Raw genomic sequence first — 15,478 nt, forward strand, 5'->3', positions numbered from 1 at the left:
AAAAAAGAAAGATTATTAACATCATTAGCTATCAGAGCAATGTAAGTTATAACCACAATAAAGTTTCACAACACTCTTACTGGAATGGCTAAGACTAACATCAAATGCTGGAAAGATGCAGAGAAACTGTATCACTCAAACATTACTGGTAGAAATGTAAAATCATACAGCTATTCTGCAAACTTTGGAATTCCTGGGCATTTATCCAAGAGAAATGAAGACTCCTGTTCACATAAAAACCTGCACACAAATGTTTACAGCAACTTTATTTAGGTACCTAACAACAGGAAAAATTGCTGACGTCCTTCTACAGGTGTTTACTATGGTACCTCTATACGGACATCCCACTCAATACTAAAAACAGAACTGTTGATGCAACAACCTGGATCAATGCCCAGATTATGCTGAGTGAAAAGCCAATCCCAAAAGAAAGTATAATCCAATCATAATTTTGGCAAAATTACAGAGATGGAGAACAGACCACTGGTACCAGAGGTTACGAAGGTGGGCGCAGCTATACAAGCACAAGAGGAAACTGAGTATGGCTTGTAAGGACATATGGGATCATTGTGATAGAAATGTTCTGTATCTTGATCTTATCATTTCTATTATATCTTGGCCTGGTTGGGATATTGCCCTTGTTTTGCAAGATGTTATCATCGGGAAAACCAGGCGGAATCTTTATGTTATTTCTTACAAGTATATATTTCTTACAATGGCCTCAAAATTTTTAAGTTGAATTGACAAAACAAAGCCAATGACCTACATTTATGTTGATAGCTTATGAAGTAAGCTAACAAAGGAGTAGACTGATGTTAAGACACACAATTTGGTTCATTTCCTGGACAATTTATTCCTATGGAGTGGTAATTCCAGTGCCTGTTCTTATTCTGCCTAATCACAAGTGATTTTCCTGATGGCCTCAGGTGTCTAATATCTGCCTGGCTAATTCAAACCTATGGATCCCCAATAATGTCTTTTTCTTTTTTTTTTTAAGACAGGGTCTGGCTCCGTTGCCCAGGTTGGAGTAGAGTGGCGCAGTCTCAGCTCACCGCAACTTCCACATCCTGGGCTCAAGCCATCCTTCCCACCTCCACCTCTTGAGTAGCTGGGAGCATGTTACCACACCAGTTGATTTTTTGGGAGAGACAGGTTCTCCCTATGTTGCCCATGCTGGTCTCAAACTCCTTGGCTCAAGCTACCAGCTACTTGGGAGGCTGAGGCAGGAGAATCGCTTGAACCCGGGAGACGGAGGTTGCAGTGAGCTGAGATTGCACCACAGCACTCCAGCCTGGGCAACAGAGTGAGACTCCATCTCAAAAAAAAAAAAAAAAAAAAAAAAAGATCATTTTCCCATCCTTATTAATTTATACATCTACTGCTTGGAAGCAAAGTAGCTTCAAGCCTGGCAATCTCTCTATAATCTTAGGTACGCGGTCCTACACTTAAGCATATGTTTGCTTCATACATATATATCTTATATATGTATAATCTTTTAAGTTTGTCCTGTTGGTATGAAAATCTAAAATTACTACTTACCATTTGAAGAGGCCAAAAGCAGTTCTTAAATTCTTCCCCATTTAGGAGAAAATTTTGAATAATGACTCCTTCATCCAAATCTGATAAAGAATGTGTTCAATATTTTATATCATTTTACAGTATATTTTGAGAAAGATCTTTATTTGCTTTGTACAAAAATTGCATGACACATTAACATATTATGTATCGACAGGATACATAATTCATAAAACACTGTCTGCCAAAAGTAATTTTACCACTGTTTAAAAAAAAAAACAACCCCCATCTAAAAGTCGTTTTATAATATGTATATCTTCTCCAAAGGAAGAAATTTCTTGCTTTTACTCAGGGGGAAAAAAAGAAAATTAATGTACATTTGAGTAGAATGATTTCATCTAAAAGAGTTCTTTCAGGAGACATCTGGGATTCACTGCATTATTTTTATCTTCTTCTTTTTCCTCTTCTTTTCCAACATTTCTACCATTTTCCTCTTCTTGGTTGATACCAGGCCACTTTCTTTTGTTGCTTTCTTACTGTCACCTGCTAAATTGCGTTTCTTTGTGTTAGGTTTTGACTGCTTTTCTTCTTTGTACACTGTGTCACCAGGCTCCTTTTTGCCAATTTTGGACTGTTCTTTACTTACTACAACACAAAAGAGAGTGCTTTTAAAGACTGTTTTCCCCTTTGAATGAAATAAACACAGGCTGTCAATAAAGTGAAATTATCTGGATCTCCTCCACTTCTACAATTTAAGAGATAACAGATTATTCAAAATGTCAGAACAATCAAATTCGATTACCAGGAGAAGGCTCTGCTGCTGGAGGAAAGCTTTCTTTCGTGTCTGGCACTTTGTCTAGCCACACTCCAAGACATGTCAGCCTGGCTTTAGTGTTTACTTCACAGAGTAAAGATGGGGGAACTTTCTAAACAGAAGAAACAAACATTCAGAATGTGCATTTTCAATAATTTCTTTTTCCATAATCAAGTTACCTTAATTTAAAACTTCCTATATTTTCTTGAATACAAAATATGATATTCAGAAGCAACATATAATGTTCACTCATGGTTAGGTTTGACTATGTTATTCACAGAGCCAATTTCTAAGAAGTATTCAGAATTTGAAAATTCTAAAGAAAGGAATCAGGTCTTATTTCCAGGGCTGAACAAAGAACCTTGGAAAAAGAGACATTCAACAAACCATATTCACAGAATGTGTTTATGAGAGAACAAAGAATAAACCAAGAGAGACTGTAAGGAGACTACAGGAGGGAATTTAATTTTCCAAACTGTCTGGTTCAAATGGTTTGTTAATTTCATAATTGATCAGGAGCTTCCAAATTATTTTTAGCAATGGCAGTATTTTTACCTAAGAGCTTCCAGAGAACTCCAATACTCAAGAGAGAGGAAAGTAGAGCTTCTCTGACTAAAAAGAGCAGCGCGAGTTCTGGGAAACCACCAGCTCACACTCAGAAATGACAACCATCAAGGCAGCTCCACGGGAACCCTAATTTTAAAACCATTAATATCAATCATGCCTGGAAGAGATTTAAAACGTTTATTTAAAGACTTATGTCTTATGACCCTTAAAAAATATTCCACCTCACTTACGAGCAAGATTTGTAATAAAGTACATTTAGATTGTGTTAAGGCACTGACCTTATCCTGCTCAAGCTTCCACATTTTGATGAAACCATCACTTGATGCTGTAACAATAACATGTTGCTCTGGAATTTCAAAACTGAACATGTCCTTTACCCTAGGAGAGAAATATTAACACCATAAAAGACCCTGTCCTCCAAAAAGTCTAATATTGTTAAAAACTACACACACAGACTAGTGCTTTCTCACTGTTTCAGGTATTTCCAAACTGCTCAATGAAAGGTGCCTTAAAACGTAACTATGCTTCGCATTCCCATTAATGAGATATATTCAGGCCCAAAATACAAGATAAAATCAACTGCCAACTATATCTGAAGGAAAAGTTGAAAAGATAACAGATAATAAATCATCAGGTTATTACAAAGGAACTAAAGATGAGTAAAACAAAGCCCATCACCACAAGAAACTCCAAGTTCAGTAAGGAAAGAAAAGACAACAGAAATGATGAATCAAGGCCTCTCCCACACACCCATTTCCCTCATCTCCAGTCCCACCACTGTTAGTCTAAGCCGCTATTATTTTTCCTCTGGATCACAGAAGTAGCCTAATTGGCCTTTCTGCTTCTATTTTGCCCCTTAACAACTTTTTTTTTTTTTTAAGACGGAGTCTTGCTCTGTCACCCAGGCTGGAGTGCAGTGGCGGGATCTCAACTCACGACAACCTCCACCTCCTGCGTTCAAGCGATTCTCCTGCCTCAGCCTCCTGAGTAGCTGGGATTACAGGTGTGCACCACCATGCCCGGCTAATTTTTGTATTTTTAGGAGAGACGGGGTTTCACCATGTTGGTCAGCCTGGTCTCGAACTCCTGACCTCATGATCCGCCTGCCTCAGCCTCCCAAAGTGCTGGGATTACAGGCATGAGCCACTGCACCCGGCCAACAATTTTTAAAAATGTAAATCAAATCTTGTAACTTCCAGGCTTAAAACCCTACAAAACTGGGACCTACTTTAAAATAACATGGGAGAGGAGGAAGTGTCTGGGCATATAGATGAAGCAAAACTGGCCACACAGTGATAGTTGCTAAAGCTGGTGGTGGGTCTTAAAGGGTTAGCACCTTAAACCAGTCTAAATGCTTTTAAATTTTTCCATAGTAAGAAAAATTATGATGATTATGGGCACCATTTGGCTTCCACCATCCTCTCCTTGCTCATTCTCACCTAGTCACACAGTTCTTCTATCTGCTCCTAAAATACACCAAGCTCTGTTCTCCCTCAGGGTCTTTGCACCTGTGCCTCTCTCTTCTTTTAAAAACTAGCTCCTTTTTCATTCCTAAGGTCTCACATCTTCTTCCCTCATCATCCTATCTAAACCAATTACCCTTGTTAATCTTTTTTTTTTTTTTTTTTTTTTTTTTTTAGACGGAGTCTCGCTGTGTCTCCCAGGCTGGAGTGCAGTGGCGTGATCTCGGCTCACTGCAAGCTCCGCCTCCCGGGTTCACGCCATTCTCTGGCCTCAGCCTCCCAAGTAGCTGAGACTACAGGCGCCCGCCACCACGCCTGGCTAGTTTTTTGTATTTTTAGTAGAGACGGGGTTTCACCATGTTAGCCAGGATAGTCTCGATCTCCTGACCTCGTGATCCACCCGCCTCGGCCTCCCAAAGTGCTGGGATTACAGGCTTGAGCCACCGCGCCCGGCCCCCTTGTTAATCTTTAATCACTCTACTTTTCTATTTCCATCCTGTCATAATGATCTGCTTGTTTGTAATCTATTGCCTCCTTACAATATAAAAGCCATGAGAGCACAAGCTCCCATCTTTTCTGTTCATCATTAAATACCTCGTGTAGTATTTCATAATGATGCTCAATGAATACTTGTTAAATAAATGAATGGTCAAATATCTGAAGTGTTACTAGTACATCTGGAATGGCGACCTTGAAGAATATGTTTACTTCCCAATATAACAGAAGAGTAAGGCCTTTATACTACTGACTGCAGTACTCTTACAGATTTCTTAAAACTTAACCACTGTTTAAGAAATAAGAACTAAGACTCATTTGAGACATAGAACATGCAAAGGGAACACATTAAATTCTAACTCTGTATATTAAATCACCTTTTTCAAAATTACAGGAAAAAGCAGGGATATAAGAGTCAGATAAAATCGGGCTCAGCTCTCAGCTCCTTTACCTAAGAGTGGGGTAATATTGGCCAAGCCACTTAACTACTTACTTTGAGACTATCCACCTGCTAGAAATACAGAAAGCATTAAAAGTTAATAAAAACTGGCACAAAACAGGAACTCAATAACGTCAATTCACTTCTCCTGCAGGAAAAGAAAAATCACACGGAAAAGGGGAAGAAGTAGGCAAGGGGAATTACATAAAAGGACAAAAGTAGATGGGAACAAAGCTCAAGATTGTTTAGTCTTTTGTTTGTTCAAATATGCTTGATTGCAGGCTCCAAGTCTAACAGACATTTAAAAAATATCTTGTGCAAATGACAGTCCTGAAAACAATTTCATCACTTTTGCATTATTATTATTATTTTTGAGATGGAGTCTCACTCTGTCACCAGGCTGGAGTGCAGAGATGCGATCTTGCCTCACTGCAACCTCCGCCTCCAGGGTTCAAGCGATTCTCCTGCCTCTCCCTCTCGAGTAACTGGGACTACAAGCACGCAACACCACACCAATTATTTTATTTTTAGTAGAGATGGGTTTCACCATGTTGGCCAGGATGGTCTCGATCTCTTGACCTCCTGATCCGCCTGCCTCCGCCTCCCAAAGTGCTGGGATTACAGGCGTGAGCTACTGCACCCGGCCCACTTTTGCATTATTAAAGGCCAGGAAGATAACATTTTCTACCATCTTATTAGACTCCAGATACCATATACTGTACGTGTAGATATGTCTGATTATTTCTGCAGTTGTCAATAAAAACATATAACCTGGTTTATGAAACTACTGCATATATACCATTTATTAAGACTAAACATATACACCAGAGATTAGTAAAAATACCTGTTTTCATGAGCTTTAAATTCACAGAGACACACTAGCGAATCACAGTCAAAAAACCTTATAACTTCTTCATCTCCAGCCACTGCAAGGACAGACTCCTAGGAGAGAGGAAAAAGAGTAATAACATCCAGAATGTCATCAACAGTTCCAACCATCACCACAAACTTTCATCACTGACTTCTGATTACTTACTGAAAGAAATTTAACAGAGGAAATTCTCTTTTCATTTGTGATGGTGCCACTAATGGATGCAGTGTCGAGCTGATAGATGTCTATTTTATTCTGTATGATAACTACATATTGCTCTCCTCTTGGGGACCACTCTACTATGTGAGCATCTATAAGTGGAAAAAAAATGAAGTTTATTTATTTTGTAAATAAAACATAAAATGATCATAGCAATAATAAAAATAGAAAATATTTATACTGTGTATTTTCAAATTTATTATCCTAGTTTATCTTCATAACACATTTTACAAGTTAAGTTTTTTAGAAAACAATCTAGGTTCCAAAAGTCAAAGGTTGGCCAGGTGCAGTGGCTCAAACCTGTAATGCCAGCACTTTGGGAGGCCAAGATGGGTGTATCACTTAAGGCCAGGAGTTTGAGACCAGCCTGGCTAACATGGCAAAACCCCATCTCTACCAAAAAATACAAAAAATTAGCCAAGCATGGTGGCATGCGTCTGTAATCCCAGTTACTTGGGAGGGTGAGGCAGGAGAATCACTTGAACTCAGAAGGCAGAGGTTGTAGTGAGCTGAGATAGCACCACTGCACTCCAGCCTGGGTGACAGAGCGAGACTCTATCTCAAAAAATCAAATCAAATCAAATCAAATCAAAGGCAGGTGGCAGAGCCACAACAAGAATCTAGACCTAAAATGGGAAAAGAAAGAAACCCAAGGCATTTGCTCGGAGATAACCACCACCATGCAGAGAAATAAATATGTAACATACACACACGTAAAAATGTGTATCTATATTCATATTCCATAAGTCACTGTAAAACATACAGGTTGAGTATCCCTTATCCAAAATACTTGGGACCAGAACTGTTTTGGATTTTGTAATATCTGCATATATACAATGAAATATCTTGAGGATAAAACCCATGAAACTCATGTTTCAAGTCTACACATGAAATTCATCTATGTTTCATATACATCTAGCCTGAAGGTAATTTTACAAAATATTTTAAATAATTTTGTGCATGAAACAAAGTTCTGACTGTGACCCATCATGAGGTTAGGTGTTGAATTTTCTACTTGAGACATCACATCAGTGCTCAAAAAGTTTCAGATTTTGGAGCATTTCAGATTTCCAGATTAGGAATGCTCAACCTGTATTTCAAACAAAAATACTCACTTTGCTTTATATTTTTTATGAATGCTGATCTTCCTTCTACAAGATTCCACGTTCTGCAAAACAGGAAGCTTACTTATGGTGTGATCACCAACTACCTTTTACTAAACGTAAAAGAACAAGCATAATGAAGGCTTACTCAAGTGACATAGTAAATACTGATTATTTAAAAGACCTGCTATCTTTCTTACAGCAACATTATGAAATATTATGAGGCAGGAATAAGACTTGCTCTATTCCCATATCCCTTTAACATGTCGTATCCATTGTATTTTCAAAAGGTTTCCCTTTCTAAAATCTTCAGTTCACAGCTATGATGACTGCAGCATAACTGCATGTTTGAAAATGGTTTTTCATTTTTATCCTACCACTGTGAAAAGGTTCACCAGTTTTTGAGGTTTCCCTTGTATCACAGTATTTTTAAATGGTGGAGAGCTGTAGTAAAAGATACACCTTAGAAAAATGCTCTTGAGCATTAATGACTTACCTTAATGTCTTATCTGTACCAACCGAGAGAGCCAACTTGCCAGATGGGTGAATAGAAAGGAAGGTCACCTGTCCTCTATAATGAAACCAACAGTTAGTCCCCAACTTGACTGGCACATCGAGGATGCCAAAGGGAAAGAGCCCAACTCACTTGTGAGCTTTAATTGACTTCAGGCATTCCCATTTCTTTGCATCCCAGATACAGATGAGTCCATCTTCCGCTCCACTGATTAAATGCCTGTTGCCATAGAATTTCAGGCAAGTTATTGTACCTATAGAAAAACCAAAATAGGCAAAAATAATATTCATTTTAAATACAAACTCCATTTCTGATTTGAAGGCTATGCTATGCTAAGTAAAACACTCAATTTTTTTTTTGAGGCAGGGTTTCACTCTTGTTACCCAGGCTGAAGTGCTATGGCACAATCTTATCTCACTGCAACCTCTGCCTCCTGGGTTCATGCAATCTTCCCACCTCAACCTCCTGAGTAACTGGGACTACAGGTGCACATCAATACACCTAGCTAATTTTTGTATTTTTTGTAGACACAGGGTTTCACCATGCCATGTTGCCCAGGTTGGTCTTGAACTCCTGGGCCCAAGCGATCTGCCCACCTCAGCCTCCCAAAGTGCTGGGATTACAGGGGTGAGCCACTGTGACTGGCCTCAATGTCTTAATATTACTAAAATATACCTTAAATTTTTTCATATAAGTACTGTTGTTCAAATCTATGCAAATATTTTCAGCAGAGTATCTCCAGTTTAGATACACATTTGAACAAATCAGTTCACGTCCTTGCTTTACCTCTTCAAATTATAAGTTTAGAAGGTGGCTGGCTAGGAAAGTTTGAGCAGAAGTAAACAAAACTAACCAGCTAACAAGCTAATCTGGGGAACAAACCAGGTGTACTGCCACATGACTTCCACTTTCTAAACAGTGAATGAGCTACCCAATCAGCCACAATCCAATCATTATCACTCAGACCTGTTTTGATCCATTTCCACACATTTCGCATTCATTTGTTCATATTTTCCTCTCCTTATTATCCTATTTCTCACTTTGGAAAGTTTGCTTTCCCACATCTGCTTCCCTAGAAAAAAGCTTATCTATTAGCAACTCTCTAAAATAGGATGTATGCACCCATAAAAAGGAATGAGCTCATATCCTTTGCAGGGATGTAGATGCAGTTGGAAGCCATTATCCTCAGCAAACTAATGCAGGAAGAGAAAACCAAACACTGGCTGGGCAATGTGGCTCATGCCTGTAATCCCAGAACTTTGGGAGGCCAAGGCGGGCGGATCACCTGAGATCAGGAGTTGAAGACCAGTCTGGCCAACATGGCGAAACCGTATCTCTACTGAAAATACAAAAATTAGCTAGATGTGGTGGTGTGCGCCTGTAGTCCCAGCTACTCAGGAGGCTGAGGCACAAGAATCGCTTGAACCCAGGAGATGGAGGTTGCAGTGAGCCAAGATCGCACCACTGCACTCGAGCCTGTGTGACAGAGCAAGACTCCATCTCAAAAAAAAAAAAAAGAAAGAAAGAAAAAGAAAAGAAAGAAAACCAAACCAAACACCGCATGTTCTCACACAGGGGAAGAACACCACACACTGGGGCCTGTGGCAGCGGAAGGGTGGGGGGAAAGAGAGCATTAGAAAGAACAGCTAATGGACACTGGGTGATGGGATGATCTGTACAGCAAACCACCATGGGACGTTTACCTAGCTAACAAACCTGCACATCCTGCATGTGTACCCCTGAACTTAAAATAAAAGTTGAAGGAAAAAAAGAAACGAATTAAAAAAGGAAAAAAAAAAAAGGATTTATACAAGAAACAGAAGAAACCAAGAGCTCTACTTCATTCACCCCCCAATCTAAACTCCTTTTATGTAATTCCTTTTCTTATTGTTGAACTCATACTAATGGGTTTGGGCAGGTCAAATTTAACTTATTTCTTCCAAACCTGAGAGAGAAGACTTCTTTGTATGAACTGGGACTAGGAGATAGAGAAAAAAAGAATGTATATTTTAATCACTCAAAGCACAGCTTCTGATGAAGAGCAAGATAGCTATCAAAGCAGCAATGGACAGTCTGCCACAGTCTGAAAGTGTCCCCCAAAATTCATCTGCTGAAACTTAGTTGCCAATGTGACAGTTTAAGAGGTGAGACCTTTAGGAGGTGATGGTGACTAAGTCACGAGGGCAAGCCCCCAGGAACGGGATTAGAGGATTGCGACCTTCTAAAAGTTTTTTTTGGCTGGGCGCGGTGGTTCACGCCTGTAATCCCAGCACTTTGGGAGGCTGAGGCAGGTGGATCACTTCAGGTCAAGAGTTCAAAACCAGCCTGGCCAACATGGTGAGACCCCCGTATCTACTGAAAACACAAAAATTAGTTGGGTGTGGTGACAGGTGCCTATAATCCAAGCTACCTGGGAGGCTGAGGCAGGAGAATCGCTTAAACCCAGGAGGCAGAAGTTGCAGTGAGCCAAGATCGCGCCACCGCACTCCAGCCTGGGTGACAAAGCGAGACTCCGCCCCCCGCTCCCCAAAAGTTTTTTTTGTTTGTTTTCTTTTTTAAAACTGGCTCCAACTCTCGAGCTTGACCTTACAAAATTGTGTAGGGAGCTGCTTTGCCCTTCCACCATATGAGGACACAACAACAGAGTGCCAGTCCTCATGAGATGTGAAAATCTGCTGGTGCCTTAATCTTAGACTTCCCAGCCTCTACAACTGTGAGAAATAAATCTCTATTATTGATAAATTATTCACTCTCAGGTATTTCGTTATAGCAGTCTGAATAAACTAAGGGAACATCTAATAGAAGGAAGCCATTTATGGCTGCAAATTTACTGCTGGAAACCAATGCCTGGTGTGGATCCTCTGAAATACATGTAAGATTGGGTAGGAAAAGGGCACCTTTCTTTGCAATAAATCAACTTTCTTAGCTGAGTTACTCCGCATTCTCTGTCCCCTGGGAAAATGCAATAAAAACAGCATAAAATGTTTGGTACTGAAGAAAAAAATTTACCTGTTCAGTCTTTCTCTCCCTTGATTCTGCCACTATCCTGGGTACCTTGACCACCAGGGTGGAAAACCAAACCACAAGTTGGGCATTGTAGTACTACTTCTTGACTTCAACTCCAGTGACCTTTGCCTCCCCTGCATTTCAGTCCCCTACACCCACAGGCTGGGCGTCGTTACCACATAGAGCTGTTCCACGGTATAACACTTGACCTCTAGGAACCTATATGCTGACCACAAGCTCACATCTTCCCATCCCTTTCACGCCTTCCTGCACTCACACTCCACCTGCTTTTGTATTTCAGAGATTTCTAGGCCCTTGACACCACTTTTCTTTTTTTTTCTTTTTTTTTTGAGACACAGTCTTGTTCTGTCACCTAGGCTGGAGTGCACTGGCACAATCTCGGCTCACGGCAACCTCCGCCTCCCCGGGTTCAAGCGATTCTCCTGCCTTAGCCTCCCGAGTAGCTGGGACTACAGGTGTGTGCCACCACGCGCAGCTAAGGTTTTGTATTTTTAGTAGAGACGGGGTTTCTCCATGTTAGCCAGGATGGTCTCAATCTCCTGACCTAGTGCTCAGCCCACCTCAGCCTCCCAAAGTGCTGGGATTACAGGTGTGAGCCACCACGCCCGGCCTTTGACAACACATTTTCTCTATGCTGACAAACTAATCCACTCCTTCACCAAAATTCTTAATTCCTTTGTAACTCAATCCTTCTACCGCACACACCAAGTAACCTTCCCCTCTCTAGGGAAATGTCTGTGGCTTATTACTGAAGAAACTCAGAAAATCTTGCAAACTGATGTTACCCAATCCGCAGCTGCCGATTCCAATGGCGCAGGCCTTCATCAGTCCTTCTGTTGGGGTCCTCAGTCAGCATCCCTCCTATACAAACTGGCAGTACTTTCCTCAAGCCCACATCATTCATTCGCTAGCTTGCCCTCTCCCTCCCTCCCAATTCAGTCTCTACCTGGCTCTCTCAAGGACTCCAGGATCTGGTCCCATCTACTTCTCCAGCCACTCAAACTCCCAGTTTAACCTTCTCATAATCCAGAACTGCTTACAGTTCCCCATGAACACCAGCGGTAAAAGCAGGGGCTCCAGACCTAGGTGCAAGTTCTAGTTCCACTGTTTGAGACCTCAGGCAAGTCAAGTAACATCTTTGAAACTAGGTGTTCTCTTTTACTTTCTTGGCACACAGAGGGGTACTTAATATGCCCTCAATAAAGTTAGATATTGCTATGATGCTACTACCTGTGCTCCTCATACTGCCACCTCTGCCTGGAATGTCCTTTCTCCCTCTTTGCAAACTTTACCTGCCTAACAACTGACATTTCTCTTTTAAGATAATTCAGATACCATTTTAAGGAAGGTTTCAGTGAACACCTCACTCTGACTCCCTAACTCTCTGACTGGGTTAAATGCCTCCTTTCTGTCTCCCAAGACAGACTGAACGCCAACCCAGAGCAACAAACCATTTTTTTTTTTTTTGAGACAGAGTCTCACTCTGTCACCCAGGCTGGAGTGCAGTGGCGCGATCTCAGCTTACTGCAAGCTCTGCCTCCCGGGTTCAAACGATTCTCCTGCCTCAGCCTCCCGAGTAGCTGGGACTACAGGTGCGTGCCACCACACCTGGCTAATTTTTTTTTTGTATTTTAGTAGAGACAGGTCTGGTCTCCAGCTACTGACCTCAGGTGATCCACTCGCTCAGCCTCCCAAAGTGCTGGGATTACAGGTGTGAGCCACTGCGCCCGGCTAAGAAACCATTTTTTAAAACATTCCTCTATCTTCTAGCACAGAATCTGCTATAAAGTAGACAAAACAAATTGTTCAACTGAAGTCAAATTGTAAAGAACGCCTCCACGTTCTCATCGTAAGAGATACAATTTTCTTACCACTGTGATGCACTAGCGCCCCATGCTCTATCTTCTTTTTCATGTCATAAATGTGAATTGTTTCATCTTTGCTCCCAGTGACCACAAAACGACTATTGACAGCTACTGCTGACAAGGAGGCAGTGTGAGCATGGTGAGTGAAGTCAGCCACAAGAGTCCATTGCTGTTGAAGATGAAAACATACAATGAATGCCACAGTCACACCACAGTTCTACCAACTATCCACTGGCAGTTTTCATGAATCATGGAACCATTTATCTGCTTCTGAAAAGATAAACTGTTCCACGATTCATGAAAACTATCAATGGATCCTATAAAGGGAAAAATGACATGTTAAACTACAAAATGACATGTAGTTTACACAAAGGACTTGAGACTTGATAAGGAAGGTAAAGCAAGGAGGTGGGCAGGCAACACTGGGTATCATCACTCTAGAACATGGTAATGGAGACTGGACAACAGAAGACTTTTAGATCCTACACAAAGCTTTAACTCTTTAATGTTGTTACTTTATATGTGAGACTTAATTTATTTTTTCAGATATTCAAATTTTTATTTGAATTTATTCTTTCAAATGATGAATGCCTACTATGTGTCTGGCACTATTCCAAGCAGTTGATATATAGCAGTGAACTGCGATTCTTCCACCTAAGCCTCCTGAGTAGCTGGGATTACAAGCACTAGCCATCATGCCCAGCTAATTTTGGTAGAGACGGGATTTCACCACGTTGGTCAGGCTGGCCTTGAACTCCTGACCTCAGGTGATCCACCTTCCTCGCCCTACCAAAGTGCTGGGATTACATGTGTGAGCCACCGCACCCGGCCGACAAGTCTTATAAAGAAAACCCAACAGAGTAAAGGTATGTTTCCATGAGTAACAACATAAGCCCTAGAGAATTACCAATAATGAAATCTCAGGAACTCTGTGCTTATTGCCATGAGAAGTCTGACTGGATGAGTGCAAAGCACGACAGCAAAATACACACACACACACACACACACACACACACACACACACACACACTCCTTAAACTGAAGGAACTGCATCAAAAAGTATTTGCAAAACCGAAAAAGAAAAAAACCCATCAAACTTCTCTGAACATGTGTTACTGCAAATTGGGTCCTTAATAATTACAGCAACAGATACTCCTTCCATCATTTAAGACCAAGGGGGCCTCCTTTGAATCAAGTATTCTTGCGGAGCTGCTACGGCCTTAAATCAAATAATAACCTTTTAAAATCCACATATTGTAGGTTATCTAGGCTGCTGCTTAGATTTAGTAGCAGTATAGGGTAATGGTTAAGAGTTTCAAATGTCAGAGACCCTTGGGGGCTCCTGACACTTTGGGGTCAGCTCTGCCAATTATTATCTGTGTGGCCTTCAGCAGTCACTTAACCTATCTAGGACCAACATTTTGGTTCCTCATCTGCAAAGCGAGAATAACTGCATCCTCCTCAGAGGGTTGCTGTGAGGCCTACTGTGTGTCTGGAACATAGTTAAGTAATTTCACTACAAAAAAAAAATTAGATAGTATCATCTTTGACTATTCAAAACACGTCACTTTTCAGCCAAAGACAGAGCAAATAACTGGAGTAGGAAACAAAATAAACAAAAGCAATAGGTCAAGTGATATACTTCCAAATTTTCTGGATAATTAAAGACGGACGCCTTGACTTCATAAAGAAGTACTGTACTCAATAAAACGGGTTTCTAGAAAATGCTTAGAATTGCTTCGACAATAAAAGTGAGCTAGACGTTAGGAGGTCGGATTTCTAGTCGTGAGTATAGTCCTATCTACCTATTTGACTACTGGCAATTTATTTGACCTTTTTATTTATTCACACATCTAGTAATACCATATTCTGCTGTAATTTCTCTCCATCTATGTGTCTCCTCAGTCCGCCATCCCTTATGTAGGGAACGTCTCTAAGGCACGATCCATACCTCCAGCATCTTTGCATCTCCACCGTCCAGCTCGCCATAAGTTCCCAACAAATAACGAATTGGTATCGCTTTATCTATACGGGATTTATCCTAATCTAGATTTAGTCATTTGTAAAATTCCAGGACAGAAATTCAGCAAAAGAGCGAGATCTTCTTTCATTAAATTCTGAATACTGTCAACTTATGGGATCGATCCTTAAATCCACAATCTACGACTCATTTGTCCGTATGCAGAAATGCCGGTTTCCTGTGTCCCGTGGACCTTTTGTCTACTAGAAAAGGCAGATATTGTCTCATTTTGATAAAATATCCATTCTACATATTCAAAGGTTTGCTTTTCTCAAGTCTCTTAGGTTTCATTCACCAAATCATCCAGTGAACAGCAGGCGCTCCAATGTTTACCTCTGCTGTGCAGGAACCAAACCCGACCTTCCCGGCCCCGCCTCCGACTGTCTCTAGGTACTCGGTATCTCACCTCGTGGTCGCCGCACGCCTCGGACTCCGGGTGTACAGCGAACCCAAAGAGGACCTGCTCGTAGCAACCAGCGACCAGCTCCATTCAGCAGCGCACGTGCCTCGCCCGGCTCAGCCTGGAGGTGACAGAACCGGATGCCAAAAAAAAAAAAAAAGTCTGA

At 41.0% G+C, this 15,478-nt stretch overlaps 1 protein-coding gene across 2 annotated transcripts; it reads right to left on the reverse strand.

The window, feature by feature from the left end:
- Window positions 1-1,340: 1,340 nt before the first annotated feature.
- LOC105482413 (PAK1 interacting protein 1) lies at window positions 1,341-15,450 on the reverse strand. Of its 2 annotated transcripts, none has more exons than XM_011742491.2 (10): window positions 15,319-15,450; window positions 12,899-13,061; window positions 8,133-8,253; window positions 7,983-8,057; window positions 7,499-7,551; window positions 6,330-6,475; window positions 6,138-6,235; window positions 3,175-3,274; window positions 2,318-2,441; window positions 1,341-2,160 (listed from the first exon to the last, which is right to left on the reverse strand). In XM_011742491.2, the coding sequence occupies exons 1-10, from the start codon at window positions 15,400-15,402 to the stop codon at window positions 1,946-1,948; spliced, it is 1,179 nt and encodes a 392-aa protein (XP_011740793.2). In that variant the 5' UTR covers window positions 15,403-15,450; the 3' UTR covers window positions 1,341-1,945. The 2 variants fall into 2 exon arrangements, with proteins under 2 accessions (XP_011740793.2, XP_011740794.2); XM_011742492.3 differs by lacking the exon at window positions 15,319-15,450 and adding an exon at window positions 14,844-15,297.
- Window positions 15,451-15,478: the final 28 nt, after the last annotated feature.

Source organism: Macaca nemestrina, chromosome 5, assembly GCF_043159975.1.
Source record: "Macaca nemestrina isolate mMacNem1 chromosome 5, mMacNem.hap1, whole genome shotgun sequence".
Classification (NCBI taxonomy): domain Eukaryota; kingdom Metazoa; phylum Chordata; class Mammalia; order Primates; family Cercopithecidae; genus Macaca; species Macaca nemestrina.